The 16,478-nt window shown below is 36.5% G+C and overlaps 1 protein-coding gene across 1 annotated transcript in view; it reads left to right on the top strand.

Moving 5' to 3' along the window:
- Nucleotides 1–16,478, top strand: part of LOC111046674 (out at first protein) — a 215,574-nt gene that overhangs the window by 181,199 nt on the left and 17,897 nt on the right. The window contains exon 4 of the mRNA XM_022332278.2: nt 9,842–10,025. Within this exon, the coding sequence (XP_022187970.2) occupies nt 9,842–10,025 (184 nt within the window). The remainder of the gene's footprint in view (nt 1–9,841; nt 10,026–16,478) is intronic.

The raw sequence follows: 16,478 nt of genomic DNA, 5'->3' as shown, positions 1-16,478 counted from the left end.
AATTAAATTTGATAAACTTAAAACTGAATATACAGGATGGGTGAAAAGTACTTTTTATATTTAGTATTTATAGTACTTTTCACCCATTCTGTGTAAGTAAATGTAGCTGGAATAAGTGATCAACGATATGGATAGCATATGACCATTAAAAAAGTCATGCTGTAACGAAAAAAGGTTTCACAGACTAGTCTTGAAAAATAAATAAGGAGGGTCAGTAGTTGGTTACCTAGGAGATGCGGTCTGTAACAAATCTAGCTGAGTGCTGTTTGCATGTTGCGTGTAATCAATCTGAAAAACGAGTTTGCCCAGGTTTTGCCACAAATCGAAAGAGGCGGATTTACTGCACCAAGTTCTTTTTTCCAACGATGTCGTCTTCCCTCCGACTTCAATCACTTTGCATTCACATCGGACGAGCAGCTCCCTCGAGGCACATTAGCCGCCTCAGCTCAGCTTTGATTGCTTTTTTCAGTTGACGAACATTCTGCTACATCATTTAAATAAAAAGATACAACACGCGCTTTTGGTTTTCTGACTACTAAAATATAGAAATCTATTATATGTATATTAAATCTATATTTATAGATTTTATAATACATATTTAGTCTGTAGAACCAAATGTTCTACAATTGAGCTCCCTGATAAGGATCGTTGTGGAACTGAATTATTAATTTCATTAATAAGATACACAATGAAAACGTTATAAGAAATAGTTGTGAATTCAATCTCAAGCCTATCTCAAATATTGTACTTTTCGAAATTTGTTAATGTTGTCCGTGTGCCTCACCTTTTAAAAGATAATAAAAAGATAATTTGGAATAAAATTTAGAATTTGGAAATAGGCCGACACATCTAGAAAATACCTGAGTCTATACTTAATTCATTCAGGTGAACGAGCTAGAGTCAAGAAAACTTCAATTAATCTTGCCATGCCTGATTTAATAGGTTTCTACTATAGAATAACACTACAATTTGAAAAAATTGAAAAATACAAACAACTTCAATAAACATTGGCAACTAAAATCAGACAAAGGAAACAAAAATTTCATGTTACTTTGTTGTCATTCTTCATCTGATTTGGGGGCGCATTACTATGCGCAAACAACTTCAATAAACATTGGCAACTAAAATCAGAAAAAGGAAACAACAATTTCATGTTACTTTGTTGTCATTCTTCATCTGATTTGGGGGCGCATTACTATCCCTCGTTTAGATAGCAATATGTCACAAAACCAAACAATATCAGTCATAAAATAACAAATTAATTTCAACATGAAATTACTCAAGAAAGAAAAGCCCGTTGAACCCAAATTTCGTCGATAGTAACCCATATAACCCATTTCATAAAATAATTTGGAATCCCCACTTTTGATTGACATTCTTGAATGAACCTTTTCTTCCACTACACTGCACTTTCATTGGTCTGTACGTTGCTTTATCGTCGAGGTTACGGTACCTTGTTTTTGGCGGTGAACCTTTACCGGTTGAATTTGGCTTGATGGCGACGTCATCTTACGTCCCTAGACCTGTCATCTGAACGAGTGTCTTGAAGCAGTGTTACGTAAAGTTGCGGAACCTAAAGTTGTGGTACATGAAGTTGGTCTGGGGTCACACATGAACCGCTGTAAATAAATGTATTACAGCATTAATTTCTACTTCCTACAATCCATCAAAAGCTAAAAAAGGAGTTATCTATTGATTACAGTTAATTAAATTCTCTCATTCTATTCGAATCCTCATTTTATATAGATTTTTATCTTTAAACTACTGATTCTTTGTATCAGAATTAATGGATCTTTCTTCACAAATAATTCAAAAGTTCTGTTATAATTAAATAAATTAGCGTTCAGTTGAAAGCCTTAACGCCATGAAAAAACACAGTCGGAGAATATAAAACTTTAGCAAGTCTTAAACTCAATATGAACATAATCTTAAAAATTTCATTCCAATTTAAAGACTATCTTCCTGACTTTCAGCAAAACTCTACAATAATATATCTTCAGAAACAATAACTCAAATGTAACATAACTGAAAACTTTCTTCTCTACTTTCTGTACTTCTTTAGAAAAAGAAAAAAATATAATTATCTCCTACATTAATTAATAGTCTAATATTATAAACTTGCCCAAAAAGGGCGAAACAAATCGACTACATATTCACTCTCGTGGTGCTCCTAGCAAAGTGTCCTCCGAAACGTAATCTGGTCTCTCGGCTGGGGAATCGCCCCACTACTGTATTTAGAAACAGGTCTCCTATTGGGTGAATGGAATCAATTCGATTGATCGTCGCGTGGCTTCTAGAGCCTTAGGACCAAATAGTAACTGCAAAATCATTAGTTTCTTATAATTGTAATATTTGCTGCTTTCCAACTTATCGCACTCTATGTCGCGACAGGAAGGCTAAGTTTTAGAGATAATTCCATTATCTACATTCCTCGACGACTCGGAGCCACAATTTTTAAATATCTATCCTGGGAAACTCGAAGTCATGGCCGTTCATAATAGAGAGAGAAAATAATTTATTTCGCTAACTCACTTACAAAAATGGCTCTAGTTTATTGCGTATTAAATTCACCATTATAACTTGGGAAAAGGCCTGAATTAAAAATAGTGCTCGGCACATCCGGCATATCCCATTTGTAACAATACTTAGGACACTGAAAGTAGAGTACTTTGATTGAGAAAAGCGATAGAAGTGAACTACACATACGTTGTACTTATAAATTGATGAATGAGTTTTGCCTCCTCACGTACTTAATTAGCAATCAATCACTCGATCAAAATTTGCACAAATCACTCGATATAATTATTGTGAAATTCAAACGTGTAAACCAGCTTGAAATAAGACATGCTTGAGTACAATGAATGAAATTCGAGGTAGAAATAATAATTTAAGTATTGTATTGTATCCATTCACTTATTATACCTCATGTCGCAGCAGTTCCCAAACTTGGCGGTGTGTGATGTAAACTCCATGCCTTAAATAGAGGCACATAACAAATTTGTTTGAAAACTTTTAAATACGTCGTAGGATGACAGTGGGAGGAACTGATATGTTTTTTATCAAAATCAACGTACCAATCAAAGATATTTACGGTCCTGATTTGAGCAAGCAAGGCCTCTCGAGTTTCAATGTTCACCAATAAATTTACAGTTCACTGCTAACAGGGTAGTCTTCTTTGTTAGATCAACACAGAACAATTTCACTTGTACCACTGAATATGGTCACTGCGAGGCCTTGGTGTTTGTCAGTAAACACAGAACCGTGTAAGGGTGTGTGCAGTACATGTGTAGTGTGAGCGTTGCAAGCATTGTTGCCGATTCAATACACGTAGCAGCAATGTTTGCTCAACACTCACCTGATGCAGACCATTCACTCTGACCAATGCACTGTCCAATGCACTCCACTGCAACTCAGGCCTTTGATATCCGAAATTACAAATCCGGTTACAATCTCAACATATGATTGGGAATGTTTTCAAGTGGAAAAACCTGATTACAACCACTACACTGTTATTCCAGGATGAGCATGAACATGTATAACAGTTGACGATTTTCTTAATTGATAGCGCAATGAAAGAATGAGCATGAATTGAAATGCCCAGGCTCCATAGCTTAATCACAGTTTGATCACTCAAGGTTCATGTTTGCTAATGAAGTTTGTGAATAATTTTATTTTAATCTGTATGGGAGGACATGTGGTATTGACAACATCAACGTCTTATTCTTACAACTTTGTAAATCTATCAGAATCGGTCCAACAATGTGAACATTTCATGAATTAATGATCCATGAAAAAATTATTATTTGATCACACCAATAAATATTACTTTAATGTAATACATTTTGGAACTGATTCTTTTATAATAACCAAGAGTTTATCCAAGATTGATATTGATTCATGAAATTCTAATTCTACCATGGTTATTGAGGAAATTCGAAGTTTCCAACACATAGCCTACTTCAATTGAATTGGGAATTTGTTTAGAAAAATATAATGTTCAATGAAACAATGAATCGAACCAGAATAATAGATTTAAAACTAAAATTATATTGTGTAAAATATCTCATAGACATTGTGCAATCTAACTCTTTGAGAGGAAGAGCGACTATTCCATGGAAACAAAGCGCTTCATGTGAAAGAGCACTTGAATTAGGAGAGTAGGCTGTGAAATGTATGCAGTTTACTGAATCGAATTGAGTTTCGACGAGGAGAATGTTTGGAAGTGCGACTGATTTGAGACCTTCAAGCGGAAGAGTCAAGCGTGATCGAGTGGAAAATCAGGCCGAAAGTCGCAACAAGAGTGAGAAAGAGGAGTGTGAATGAGTGAGAGCGAATGAGGTGGGTTTTGTGAGGCAGTTTGTATCTACTCATTGTAGGACGGATGCACGATCGAGCCCTTTTCATCAGCCCTTCATTTGGATCTCGTTTGTCTTTTGATAGGTTCTCGACAACAGCAGCTATAGGCACAAAACACAGTACGGCAAAGTGAATGAAAGGCTTCGTTTTCATCCTCTCGCTGTTAATAATTTGCGGTTGATGAACAGTTTTCATACAATAGTTGTTGAATCACAAAACACTGTTTCCGGTGTTCCTATACAGGAATATCAGCTAATTCATTTTCAGCAAAACAATAAACTTTGCTCCTGAACAGACATTTATCAGCTTTTTCATCTAGTAGATATTTTCAAAAATTGGTTTATGCAAGAAATATTAAAAGAATACAAATTCACGTTTCAATGATTTCGTTGATTAGAACATGGTCATTGTCCGTTGTATCCATCATTGTTACCGTTAATTCAATCGAAAAAGCAAACTTCACTTCATAGTGATTTGGTGCTGAGTTTCGTGCTTAGAAAAGTTTTGAACTTATTTTGAATACCAATCATAATAAAGATAACTCCTTTTTTGAAGCTAGAATTGTGAATTTTGAGTTTAAAATAGAAAAACGTATAACATTTTTTAAAAACGTAAGTTTCGAACCGTTTCACATTCATAGTTGAAAATGATATTGTATCTATCAATGTATAAATATATAAACCATCAAAGGTTTTTCCTTAGGATGATGTCTACATGAGCCTCATGCTTGAGCGTGTGTCATGAGAGAAATAATAAAGAGAGATAAGTGTACTTCAGATTTAAGTGTGTTCAAGACCACCGGGAAATGATTTCCAATCAGTTGAAACAGCTTGAGTCATGTCAGAGAACCTAAAATTTATCAAGTCGATTCGAAGTACTCCTGCATCAGCAGACCTGAGCTAGCCTGGTCATTTTCCTATTTATTATCTAACTATTGTTCTATGTTCAGATCTCTAGAAATTGTAGAATACAAGTAATGACTATTTACATGCTATCACGCGTCTTTGTGTGTTCTTGATTCTCCTGAATTTCTTTGAAATTTCTCTCACAACGATGGATGCTAGTCAATTTTACCCAATCATTGACTAGTATTAGTTTTAAAGAAAACTAATTTGTATTAGAACGCATTTGTATTAGTTTTAAAGAAACAGGGAGTGTGAGTGACAGAGGTATTTGGTGCAATCAGAGCCTTTCGACTTGATCCCAAATCGGCTACTAAGTAAGAACGGCGTCAGCAAAACTTGAATTTGGTTGCTGTTGGACCTGTGATGATGAAGTAGGATAGTGACTGCTCCCTCTCTCGACCACTGGAGACTTGCTTCTATTCACTGCTGTCACTGGCAGCGAGGCGACGTGGCTTCCTACAGCTGTTTACAGGGATTAGGAGCCGAATTGGATTTGGAGCGATCGCATCGCATCGCATCGACGATCGAAACACTAATTGAGTGGTGGAAGCTGTTCTCCCACTCCCTCACACCCCCGATCATCTGTCCAATGTACACACATTACTGAGATTGGCCATGGCTCCACCACCTCGCTCCAACTCAGGCATGCATGTCTGTTTCTGTTGCTTTGGATTAGATGCTGTAGTCTGTAGTAGCCTATGCTGGCACTCTCATTCACAGCTCTCAACTCCATCGGAGCAATGCAGCACTTTCAGCTCAACTAATTGATTTATTGCTGCTTCAAATTTGACAACTTTTCCAAATCCAAATTTATTTGGTTGACAACCGTTTTAAAAATAGGCGCATGAGTAAACATCGTTACGATCTATTTAACTGCCTAGTGAACATAAAATGGTACTCAATTTCTCTAGAGGTTTTCTTTGATCTTCTCTCACCTCATGATTTCAAGATTGCTGAAACTATTATTATGTTATCACTCACTTTCAAACTTACAGCTCCTTTGGTTTGAAAACTCTCGAAACACAATGATCAATAGTATAATCATAATAGCATTACGAATATTTGAAGTATTTTTGATAATTTCACGATACTTTCCAATTTTTCCAGACTCCCCTCTGATGGATTTAAAGTGTATTCTGTGTAAAACGCTTAGCACGTTTATATTATTGAAATTTTTATGGGATTTTGATGAAGTGGGATAAGGATTGAATCAATTCTAACCTAGAAAGATGGAATTTTACACAATAAAACATTCCTCAAGAGTCATGGAAATTTCATGGAAGTGTTAACAAGTGTGTGCAGGTGTGAGTGCACTCGTTTACGAGGGGTCTGAGAAAAAATTCAACAGGATGTTGCGACACGTTTTGGAATGGCTGTGGTGTGGTCGGTCCAGTTGCCATTTTCCGATTTCAGCCAAATTACTGTGGAAGCGATTCCGTCCACGTAGCGCTTCGATTTGGTTTAGTTGCCAAACCACAGCCACGGACGACTGTCCTGTTCTGCTTTTTTTGCTGCCCTAATGGCAGTGGGGCAATGGTGACAGTAGCCTACCTTGTCTCTTATTTTTAACGGCATACCGGAGCGAATTCCCGGTTTTCTGTTGCATTTAAATGAGAATCGTTGGTTGAGTGATTTTGCGGATCATCTCGCTGCGGTGAGATTGATGAGCCATTGTACAAGTGATTGCAATTCCCACCTTCAATTCTAGTGGTTGAAAGGTCTCTGAGTGGTCGCATCCGCCCACAGTTCAATTCCGATGTTTCATCACTTATTTATATGCTGACATTCCAATGAATACATCATTTAGAATATCATTCAAAACCCAACCCCCTAACAACAAAATGAGTTCCACGAAAGCCTGTTTTTTTTTTTATTTTCAATTATTATTTGATTATGATGTGTGAATGCCATTGATGAATGAATAAATGAATGAAAGGGTAGGAATAATAAAATTCTGAACTAATCAGCTTTCTACAATAACTAAAAAAATCTGGAGGGAAATTGAACATTTAGTTCGCTGTCGATTGAGATTAATAAATGATAGAATATAGCAATTTTTATCCTGTTGAGTTATTAAACTCAAATAATACTCGTATCCCACTGTTATGATACTGATAATTGATTACATTAGTATTCATTACAGCCCCTCTTCTTGCTTTTATAGCCAACTTCTGTTTGATTTTTAGTTAGATACAGTTATCTTTATTCCCAAAAACTTTCAACTAGCCGCTCTTCATGCTTTACTTCAATTTGCGATTTTCCATTCTGTCTTTAAAATAATTTGACTTCTCCTTATCTTATATCGTTTTTGATATAAAAGTGCTTCTGTAAATTAATTGAATCATTGAATTAATCATTCATTAATTCATGAGAAACGTACTACATTATTCGCTGAATAGAGCAGGATTTCCTTTGATGAAGTAAATGAGCTCTAATTCAATTAAAGTTCAATCAAAGATATGATAAATGAGTAAGTGAATTGGATCATTTGCAGCTTTATAAGGAAAGTAATACTGTAAATAATTAATTGACACCTCGTACAAAATTCATGATCAGTTCATGAAGAATTCTGCCTTGTTAAGTTGCAATCTGACTGTCTTACTCTATCGCTTGAAGATTTTTTCAGCAAGCATTGAGCTCATTAACTCTCTCCTTATCAATCTTTTGAGCATCCTTTTCTTCTGACTCTGTTGAACTCCGAGCAAAAACTGAAATATTTACTTTGACCATCAACTAATCCGAAGTCACTGAAAGCTAGTAGCATCAAGTTTCAGGCAACTTGGAAATTTGAATAACATTTCCTCTGAGATTAACGAAGTTTTATCGCTGTAATTTATCCAGATATACAAATAGGCCTTTCTAACTAGTCCTTTTTACGAAAGTGGGACGTAAACTTCAGGCAAAGAAAAGCTTCTCCAGAAAAGCTTGCTGATTGCTTCAATTACCATACGACTGAGAAAATACGATAACAAGAGCACAACTGAGCTGTGGACGCATTAGCGTGGGTTGCTCACCATAATTAGAGGTTTATGGCAATTGAGTACAACGTTGTCTGATAGATCACCGTTTTCAAGTGAACGGTATGAGACAAAAGACAAAATCCTTGCTCAATCAAATAAGAAAGTTTATTAGGTCACTTTTTTCAGCTCATGTTATCGCTTAGCATGTTAATCCCTGCATTGTTGGACTTGTACGATATTGATGTTATTTGCTTTGTGTATGGATCAAGAAGAAGATACACTAGAATGGAGACAAATTGATGGTGGTTGAATGGTTACACAAATGGTTAGTTGCATGGATACACAAATGTTGGGAAAAAATTTCACTCCAATCTTTAAGCAAATTTAATTAACTGCTGAAACAAGTAGAAGTTGCGTCTTGAATACGTTGAAGATGTTGAGGTTTGTATATCAATATGACATCACATACTAGACACATAGCCAATTCATAGACTAATAGCGTACACAGCTTTGTATATTCCAGATCAGATTTGTCTTATCACACTGTACGCCAATTTATACTAGTATGTTATGTGTTCATTCATTCGTTTATTAATCAGAATATCAACCACTAAATTAGTTCGTATCATCTAATAAGCAGTTATTACTCATTGTGCTTCATATCTGCTGTACAAATTAACTAATTTAAGTAAGCCTGTTAATGAGTATCCGGTGTTATGTTGTCGGTGTCATCTGTTTTGTATGCGACAACAGCAGGCAACAGGTGCTCCTCCCAACTCCTCCCAACTGAAATACCAGACCAGACTCCAGCAGAATTCAAATTATAATTAAATTTCCTCAACTATGGAAGCAATTCGTGGACAAGAGGCATTTAAAAATAGCATGTGCCATGCATATTAAATTGGTCGCCTTAATCACTGGTTTCGAAAGAAACGTGTGTCGTTGGGTCAACTCCGTTGGTCATTTGCCATTCTTCCCACACTGGCATCTGTGGTGGTACCTCACCATAATGCATTTTTTGAAGAATTCTGTGAAAAACATACTTTTGTAAATGGACAACACTGTCTCATTATAGCTCTTCCACAATCAATTAACTGATTTCTACACTTATTCTCGTTTAACAATATACTATCAAAATTAGCAAGAAAACTATCCTATGAGAAGATATATAATGGAAGTCCTTGGAAAAACTCGTAATAGCCACTTGAGCAGTAATATTGGGTTAGTTCACAAAAGGTTCACGCTAAAACAATGCTTAGCGATCCTTTTTGCGGTTTTCATTTGTATTCTTTTAAATCATTAATTCCAACAAAAATGTAAAATAAGTAAAAATGAATGATGATGATGATGTGGATTTTCTGTTTGGATTTGATTGTTCCATGTGTAGATAGATCAATAAGCAGATTGGTAGATTAGGTTCCAACTCATCAAAGAATAAATCTTTTACATTCTCCCACGCTTTTCAAAGGCTCCAGAAGAATGCAACACACGATGTGCATAATCTGTTTCTTTCAATATTTGATTGAGTGAAGGCAAATAATGTAAACAAAGCAAACAGTGCTTATCATTGTTTTTTATACTAGTTTTTTCATTGTTTTGATTCATGTTTTTTTTCTGCAGAAAAATCCGGGCACAGTGCGAACGGCAGAAGAGGATCGAGGCAGGGAGAACTACCAGATGGACTTGTTCGTTGACGTGGCCCGGTCGGCTGTCATCTCCCGTCACGTGGTCAGTCTCTGCTCGGAGGCCAGGGATGCCACCTACACCCGGCGCAAAGATCTCGACTTATGGGCAGCTCAACCAGGTCAGACATCTATCAATTATCATTTTCTACCTCGTAATTAATACATAAGTTCAAACATAATTCGAAAATTGATCAGATCAATCTTCATAAAAGCATTTTACACTCTCAATAGTTTTCAAATCATCTTCATTTTTTGTGATGTTATAGATCCTTTCTCGCTGTCTATCGATACTTACTCATTTTTGCAAGTACTCAATGATTAAATGTATCAATATTTAACCAAGTATCTGCTGTCGGTTGGGTGAAGTTGGATGAAGATGCAACAAAACTACCCTCTGTAAATTTTTAATATCATTTGTATCTATTATCCTACCCATCGTAATAATCAGTTCATCCAGAACTTCAATAAATCGTTGCATCTTTGTTTGAATCAATGTTAATCAGTTTTCTTGAGTTTTGAAAATTATAACTTTTGAGTTATCCTGACACAGAAAGTTGATGAAAGGTCTATCTAAACATTATTTGGATAAATAGTTTTCTTCTTAGCTTTCAACAGGTTTAATATTCATTCTTGTTTGTGAATTAATTTTGTCAATAAAAACATAACCACAGTTTTGAATATTTTTTTGAAAGATGACAGTGCAAATGATAAATTTGAATAGTCTCAACGTCACAAGAGATGATTCACAGGGTTTTTGCAATGAGTCTTGGTCACCTGTACAGTACAGATAGCAAGCAGGCATGGCTAGTTTATTCAGGAGTTGGAAGAGTTGAAAGTTTAGAGTTGGATAGTTGGACGAGAGGGTTGGCTGGAAGTTAGGAGAGATTAGAGCACGACAAGAGTGCGAACAAAGAGCACTAAACTTTAAGATCAAAATGGTGGTGACATGGCCCAAGAAAGTATACGCGGCTTCCTCACCCATCCCGACCATTTATCTGGTTCGAGGGTCGTTGAAAAGGGGTCAAGACCTCAACTAGGGCGACGCCGCTCAGCTACTCTTGTTTCTGAGAAGGAGCAAAGGTCCTAAATGAGTTCAGAAGAAGAAATTCAGCTTTACAAAAGATTTCAATTAGGACGACGCCTACTTTGAAACAAACTTTTCCGCACTGTTTAGTTAGATTTCAGCATCTGAGACAAACTAAACAGACAAACTGAATTACACTATAATTTTTCCTTTTGTTTGTTGTGAGTGCCTCCATCCATGAGAATTTTCATCAAGAAATGTTAATTCATTATTCCACATTTATATAATGACAAGATTTAAATCAATAGGAAATAAACAGACGCCGCGCCGCATTTGGTGTGTGTCCACCAAAATTGCAATTTTTCATTATTTCAATATTGTTTTGGAAGTTGGAAGATGGTTAATAATATTTTTGATAAAAATTACTTATTGTAATAAACTTGGAAACTCTTTCAAACTAGTTTTATTCTAGTGCGTAGATCAAATTCTCTAGCTTGGTTGATGATAGCATTATTATTGCACAATTCTGATGAGCATGATTGAAAATAGAAAATCCTCATTTTCGAGGACATATTATTTTATTCGTGATAGAAGAGGAAAATTTTAGCTGAATAACCTCATACCATCTCCATCTCGACTCCATCAGACTATTACAGTGGTTGTGATGCATTTAGAAGTTCACCACATTAGCGGCCGCAAGACGAGTTGCTAGCTTGATTTGACTGTGCTCCATGTTAAATTTGACGTCACCTCCACTTTTGACTTGGCGTCGGAATAGAGCGTGGCACTGGCGGCGGGACGTTGCTGTTCGAGGTAAGAGCGTCTGAATATTTAACAAGTTGTCTGCTAGCGTCGTCTCTCTCCAATGCCATCCGAGTTGGCGTTTTCTTTCTCACTCTTTTCAGTTCAGAGATTATCATCATTGAGCGTCATCTCGTTCCGGTTTCTTCTATTCGTGACAAGCCTCGAAAACGAAGTGCTTCCATTTCGGTGTGATATTAAATTCTCCAAACACAGTGCCTTCTCTACCTCGCGCTTAATTGAAATTGAAAATTGAAACCAACCTGCAAACCTAGCACGGACATTGAATTGAAGCAAGCTTAATCTTTGCAGCTCTTATTTAATTCAAGCTCAGCTCCAGCATAGACTCCAGTATTAACTCAAGCTTAGTCAAAATTAAGATTTCATATCAGCTTGGATTTTGTGGAATAATGAATTAGGCTTGTAACACTTTTCCATTATAAGCAGCTTCGTCGGTCATTCCATCTCAAATTCGAAAGTATAATTTGAATTTGAACTCAGGGTATTACCAAATATCAACTTCTTCTTGGTATTGGTGAATACTTTTTTCCTCAACTTCACACTTCAGCTAAATAGAATGTAGGTGTTTCATAAAAGTTACACTTTTGAATCCACTCTGTTTCAGGGATGTGGATCTTGATTTTAGTCGAGGCCAAATGACATCATACTGCAGGGGTCAGAGATGAAACTTGTAGGTGCTATATGAATTTCGTATCATGATCACTCTTCCCACATCCAAACTCAGTCCACACCCAGTATCAGTATCAGTAATAATTGATAGTTATCGATAGTTAGTAATCGATGATGAAAATTGAATGGAATGTGAAAATTATTTATTAGGCGGAGTTAGGACTTTCAAGTCCTCTCTACAACTCATCCTCAATAATCATTCGCTTATGAATCAATATTGTAATCTCTCTGTAAACTGTTTCAAGCTTTTCAAGAATCATTTTACAGAAATGCTCTTTCAAGGCTGGTGCTGTGAGTTCAGCGAAATGATCAGTATTGTAGCTCATGTAACAGCAGTTATTTCCTCGTGATCCCCGTCTTATTCTTGTGACAAACTGAAGCTAAGCTCTGAACAGCGTTTCGCTGTTGTCAGAGCACCTTGTTGTTTGCTGGTTGAGTGCGCCCAGCCCACAAATAAATGGGTTTCTCGGTGATCCTCTAAAATACTGACAACCCCTCCCCCATCCCCCTTCATCACTCAAGCGATTGTCCTTCGACTTGCAACAATTCACCACTACACTGGGTTTGTCTCACTTTCTGTGATCATCTTCGTTGTCTTCTCTTATTCTGTATTTTCAAATATCCAAACAATATCTTGTTTCTTCAGTAAAAAATAAATATGGAAGCTTATGGTGGCATAAGGTCTTTATTTGTTTGATTCGTGCATTTCTTAGAAAACATTGTTTGGAGGAAAGTTACAATTCTCATTGAAGTCTCAATGGAATCTTAATAGAATCTCAATTCTCCCTCCCAATAAAACATGTTCCATTCCATTCGTTGTTCATTGAATCTTAGTAAATAATTATAACTGATTCACAGAGCAATATCTAAAAGATTGGTAAAATAATTAATATACAATATATGTAAAAAGTAAGATGTGCAATAGATGTTTCAAGCCCCTGTCTGGAATTGTCGATTTACACTTCCTTGAACAAGATTTTGCAATCCTTAATATTATTTGTGAGTAGTTTGGAGGCGAATGTCTCGTTTGACAGGAAGTGCGCGCCTCGACGCGCCGCGCCGCGTTGCCGGAAGAAGCACAGGGAAGGGAAGTGGTGTAATGGAGTTATCGCGCGATACATCATCCACAGGATGTTTCTGTCCGGCGCTTCTTATTGTTGTCGACAAAAGAACATGGCGCTAGAAACGGGATGCAAGTTTACAAGTTTTCCAGCTGATGGATGAGGCTTTAATGCATAGGACTACAAGGCAGCCAGAGTGGTTTGCTTACAACTTAATCGGGGAACTCACTTTCTAATTTTTCCATTGCCAACATAATCAAAGAGTAATATTGCTATCACCCTCATTCAGTATAAATCCAATTTTCTCCACACATCGGTGATATTTAAAAAAAACATAATTAATTTACCTTGAATTAAAACTTTGATTTTAAAATAATTTACTGTCGTTGTTATCTATATATTCATCTATCAATGGATATGTTCTAGATCGTTGTCATATTCTGAGATTCGTGTACGAGTGTATTCATTCTCATTTGATATTGCTCTCAATCTAAAAATGAAGTTCAAACAGTTATCTTTGAAAGCCAAACTATTTCCTTTTTCAAATTTCTGGATGGTCTATTTTCATTTGTTTTTGTCTTGTGTAGACCCATTTCAATATCCACCGTACCTTTGTGTGAGTTCTCGTCTTCCTTCTCTTGAAGTCTGCACTCGTCCTGCACTGAACGATACTTCCAGCTGGATAAAGGCATGAAGTTAAACTATCACTTAATTTAAATTCGATCCTATACACCATTGTGACCTCTTTTATCTTCAGCGCATTATTGGCATTCTGGAATGTCGATTTCCAGTCATGTTTATTTGGTGCAGAGGCGAAGACATCTCACCAGTAAAATCGTATTTGACCGGCTGAACTTTCTCTTGTGGGGCTATGCTAAGTCACAGGTCTATGCCAATTAGAATTCGACCATCGATGCTCAAAACGTCTAGATTAGCAACGCCATCAATGAGATTCAGCCCGATTTGTGTGTCAGATTAATGGAGAAATCGACTTTTCGGATTTCTACCATCCCGTCAAGCCGAGCCGGCCATTCGAACTTTAATATTAATAGGGCTTCCAAACACAAAAATCTTTCAATATTTCATTCACAGCTTGTTTTTTTTTTTAGTTTTAAAGATAGAAAGTCCATAATAAAAGATCATATGAAATAAAATGCATGCATTCAATTATTTGGAATTAACAATCAACATTAACAGTCATTGAGGAATGATTTGAAAACTGTTCAAAAAGAGAGATATGAATGTAAAGAAAATTGACTATTCTTATATGATCATAATTTAAATTTGAAAAATACCACTGTCAACAAACTGAATTTTCAAAACTCATGTATGGTTTACAATTGGAATTGAAATCTTGCGTTTGACATAACGTATCGATGTTTGGATAACATTATGCGAACTTGGATTGACAGTTAACAACGGCACACTAATGCTCTGCTTTGACATAAGCCTTGAAATAGTGTGGGGAAGCTAGAGGCAGACTACTGTTATTGAACAATGGTGTTTGACGCCTTCAGTAGAGTTGATACGCCTGTCCTACTGCTTGCAAGCCTTGCTTCCAGTTTGGTACCCAATGTTTCACAGCAGAAACAACAGTCATTGAGTGCTGACGCCCATGTAGAGTGTTGGTGTAAGTTTGCGTTGAATCGGATGGAAGCAACTGCTGAGCCCGTGTGTATTCAGAAAGCTTCAAGGAGTCCCTCGAGTCGTGACGTCACTGTTGAGAGGAAGGATCCAAAATAATGATAGTTGTTTTGAGAAGGGACGGCTCGATACTACTCGACTAGGCTCTCCCGTGACGATAGTCAACTATTTACTAAGCACTTCGAATCGTGTCAAACTTCGCGACTTGGCCCCTAACGCAATTAGCTCTAGACTCGAGACTACGAGAATGCTTTCTCTGTTGGGTAAACAACCATTTTCTGTCAGCGAACGCATTCAAGTGCAAATCAATAGAGAAAACTTACTTACAGAAACACTTGTAAGTTTGGCGAAATTTTTAATATTTCATGGAAATAATTCTTGGAATATCATTCAAAAAGGTTGCTGTGAAAACAACTAGCCAATCTCGGTGTAGTTCCAAAAATAACATAATTTACGAAAGCACTGGCAAATCATTGCATTTTTCAGAATGAAATGTAACTCAAACTTATTCAAGATTCTCTGATTCAATTACATGTTACATTTGATAAGAAAATGATAGTATTCCAGTCTAAGGCTGGGAGTACACCAGTTAGTCAAGATAAGACTATAGTGTGGTCCACGTTATAGTGGCAGTGGATAAAGATAGAAGAATAGTGATGCCGATTCTCTGCATTAATCAATTATATTTCTACAGTGTCAAAAACATAATTGTCATCGTTGTGGACCTAGAAATGGATGGTACCACCGGATGATAGACAAGGATAGCAAAACCATAGTTGATCAAATACTGTCATTATAACGTGGACATCACTATAGTCACGTTTAGTCACAATACTTCACATAGTTGCTTATGAAGACATGTCTAATTGCAATGACTAATCAGTGTGAGTTGCGTCATAAGCAACACTGTGAAGTATTGTGACTGAACGTGTCTGATCATGTCTTGTCTTGTCTTGACTAACTGGTGTGCGCCTAGCCTTGAACCTCAAGCATACATTTGGTAGATAACAACGGGTTTATACATATTCCGTTTCCGTTTTTAATCATCCTATCAATACTACCTATACCTATACTCCAATGCTACATTATTCCCATTTGAGATCTTCCACCATATCCTCGGAAACTAGAGTTTTCGACGCTGAACTCTTAATTGATAGATAGTGGAACGGGATGTTAGTTTCCTTACAATATCTTTTTATGAAATATTCTACTTGAAAGGGATAAATAGAATAATCTATTCTTAACGTTTCGTGTATGGAAAGAATAGAATAATTGATACAGACTCTGTTTCATACATCCATGCTTGGATGGAATCTTTTCAAGTTAGTTGATTTAGCAGCAGCGTCGGAGCT

The sequence above is a fragment of the Nilaparvata lugens genome, chromosome 5 (genome assembly GCF_014356525.2).
Source record: "Nilaparvata lugens isolate BPH chromosome 5, ASM1435652v1, whole genome shotgun sequence".
Lineage (NCBI taxonomy): Eukaryota > Metazoa > Arthropoda > Insecta > Hemiptera > Delphacidae > Nilaparvata > Nilaparvata lugens.
Note: the sequence above shows the minus strand (reverse complement) of the source record. Positions and strands in the feature narration are given on the sequence as shown.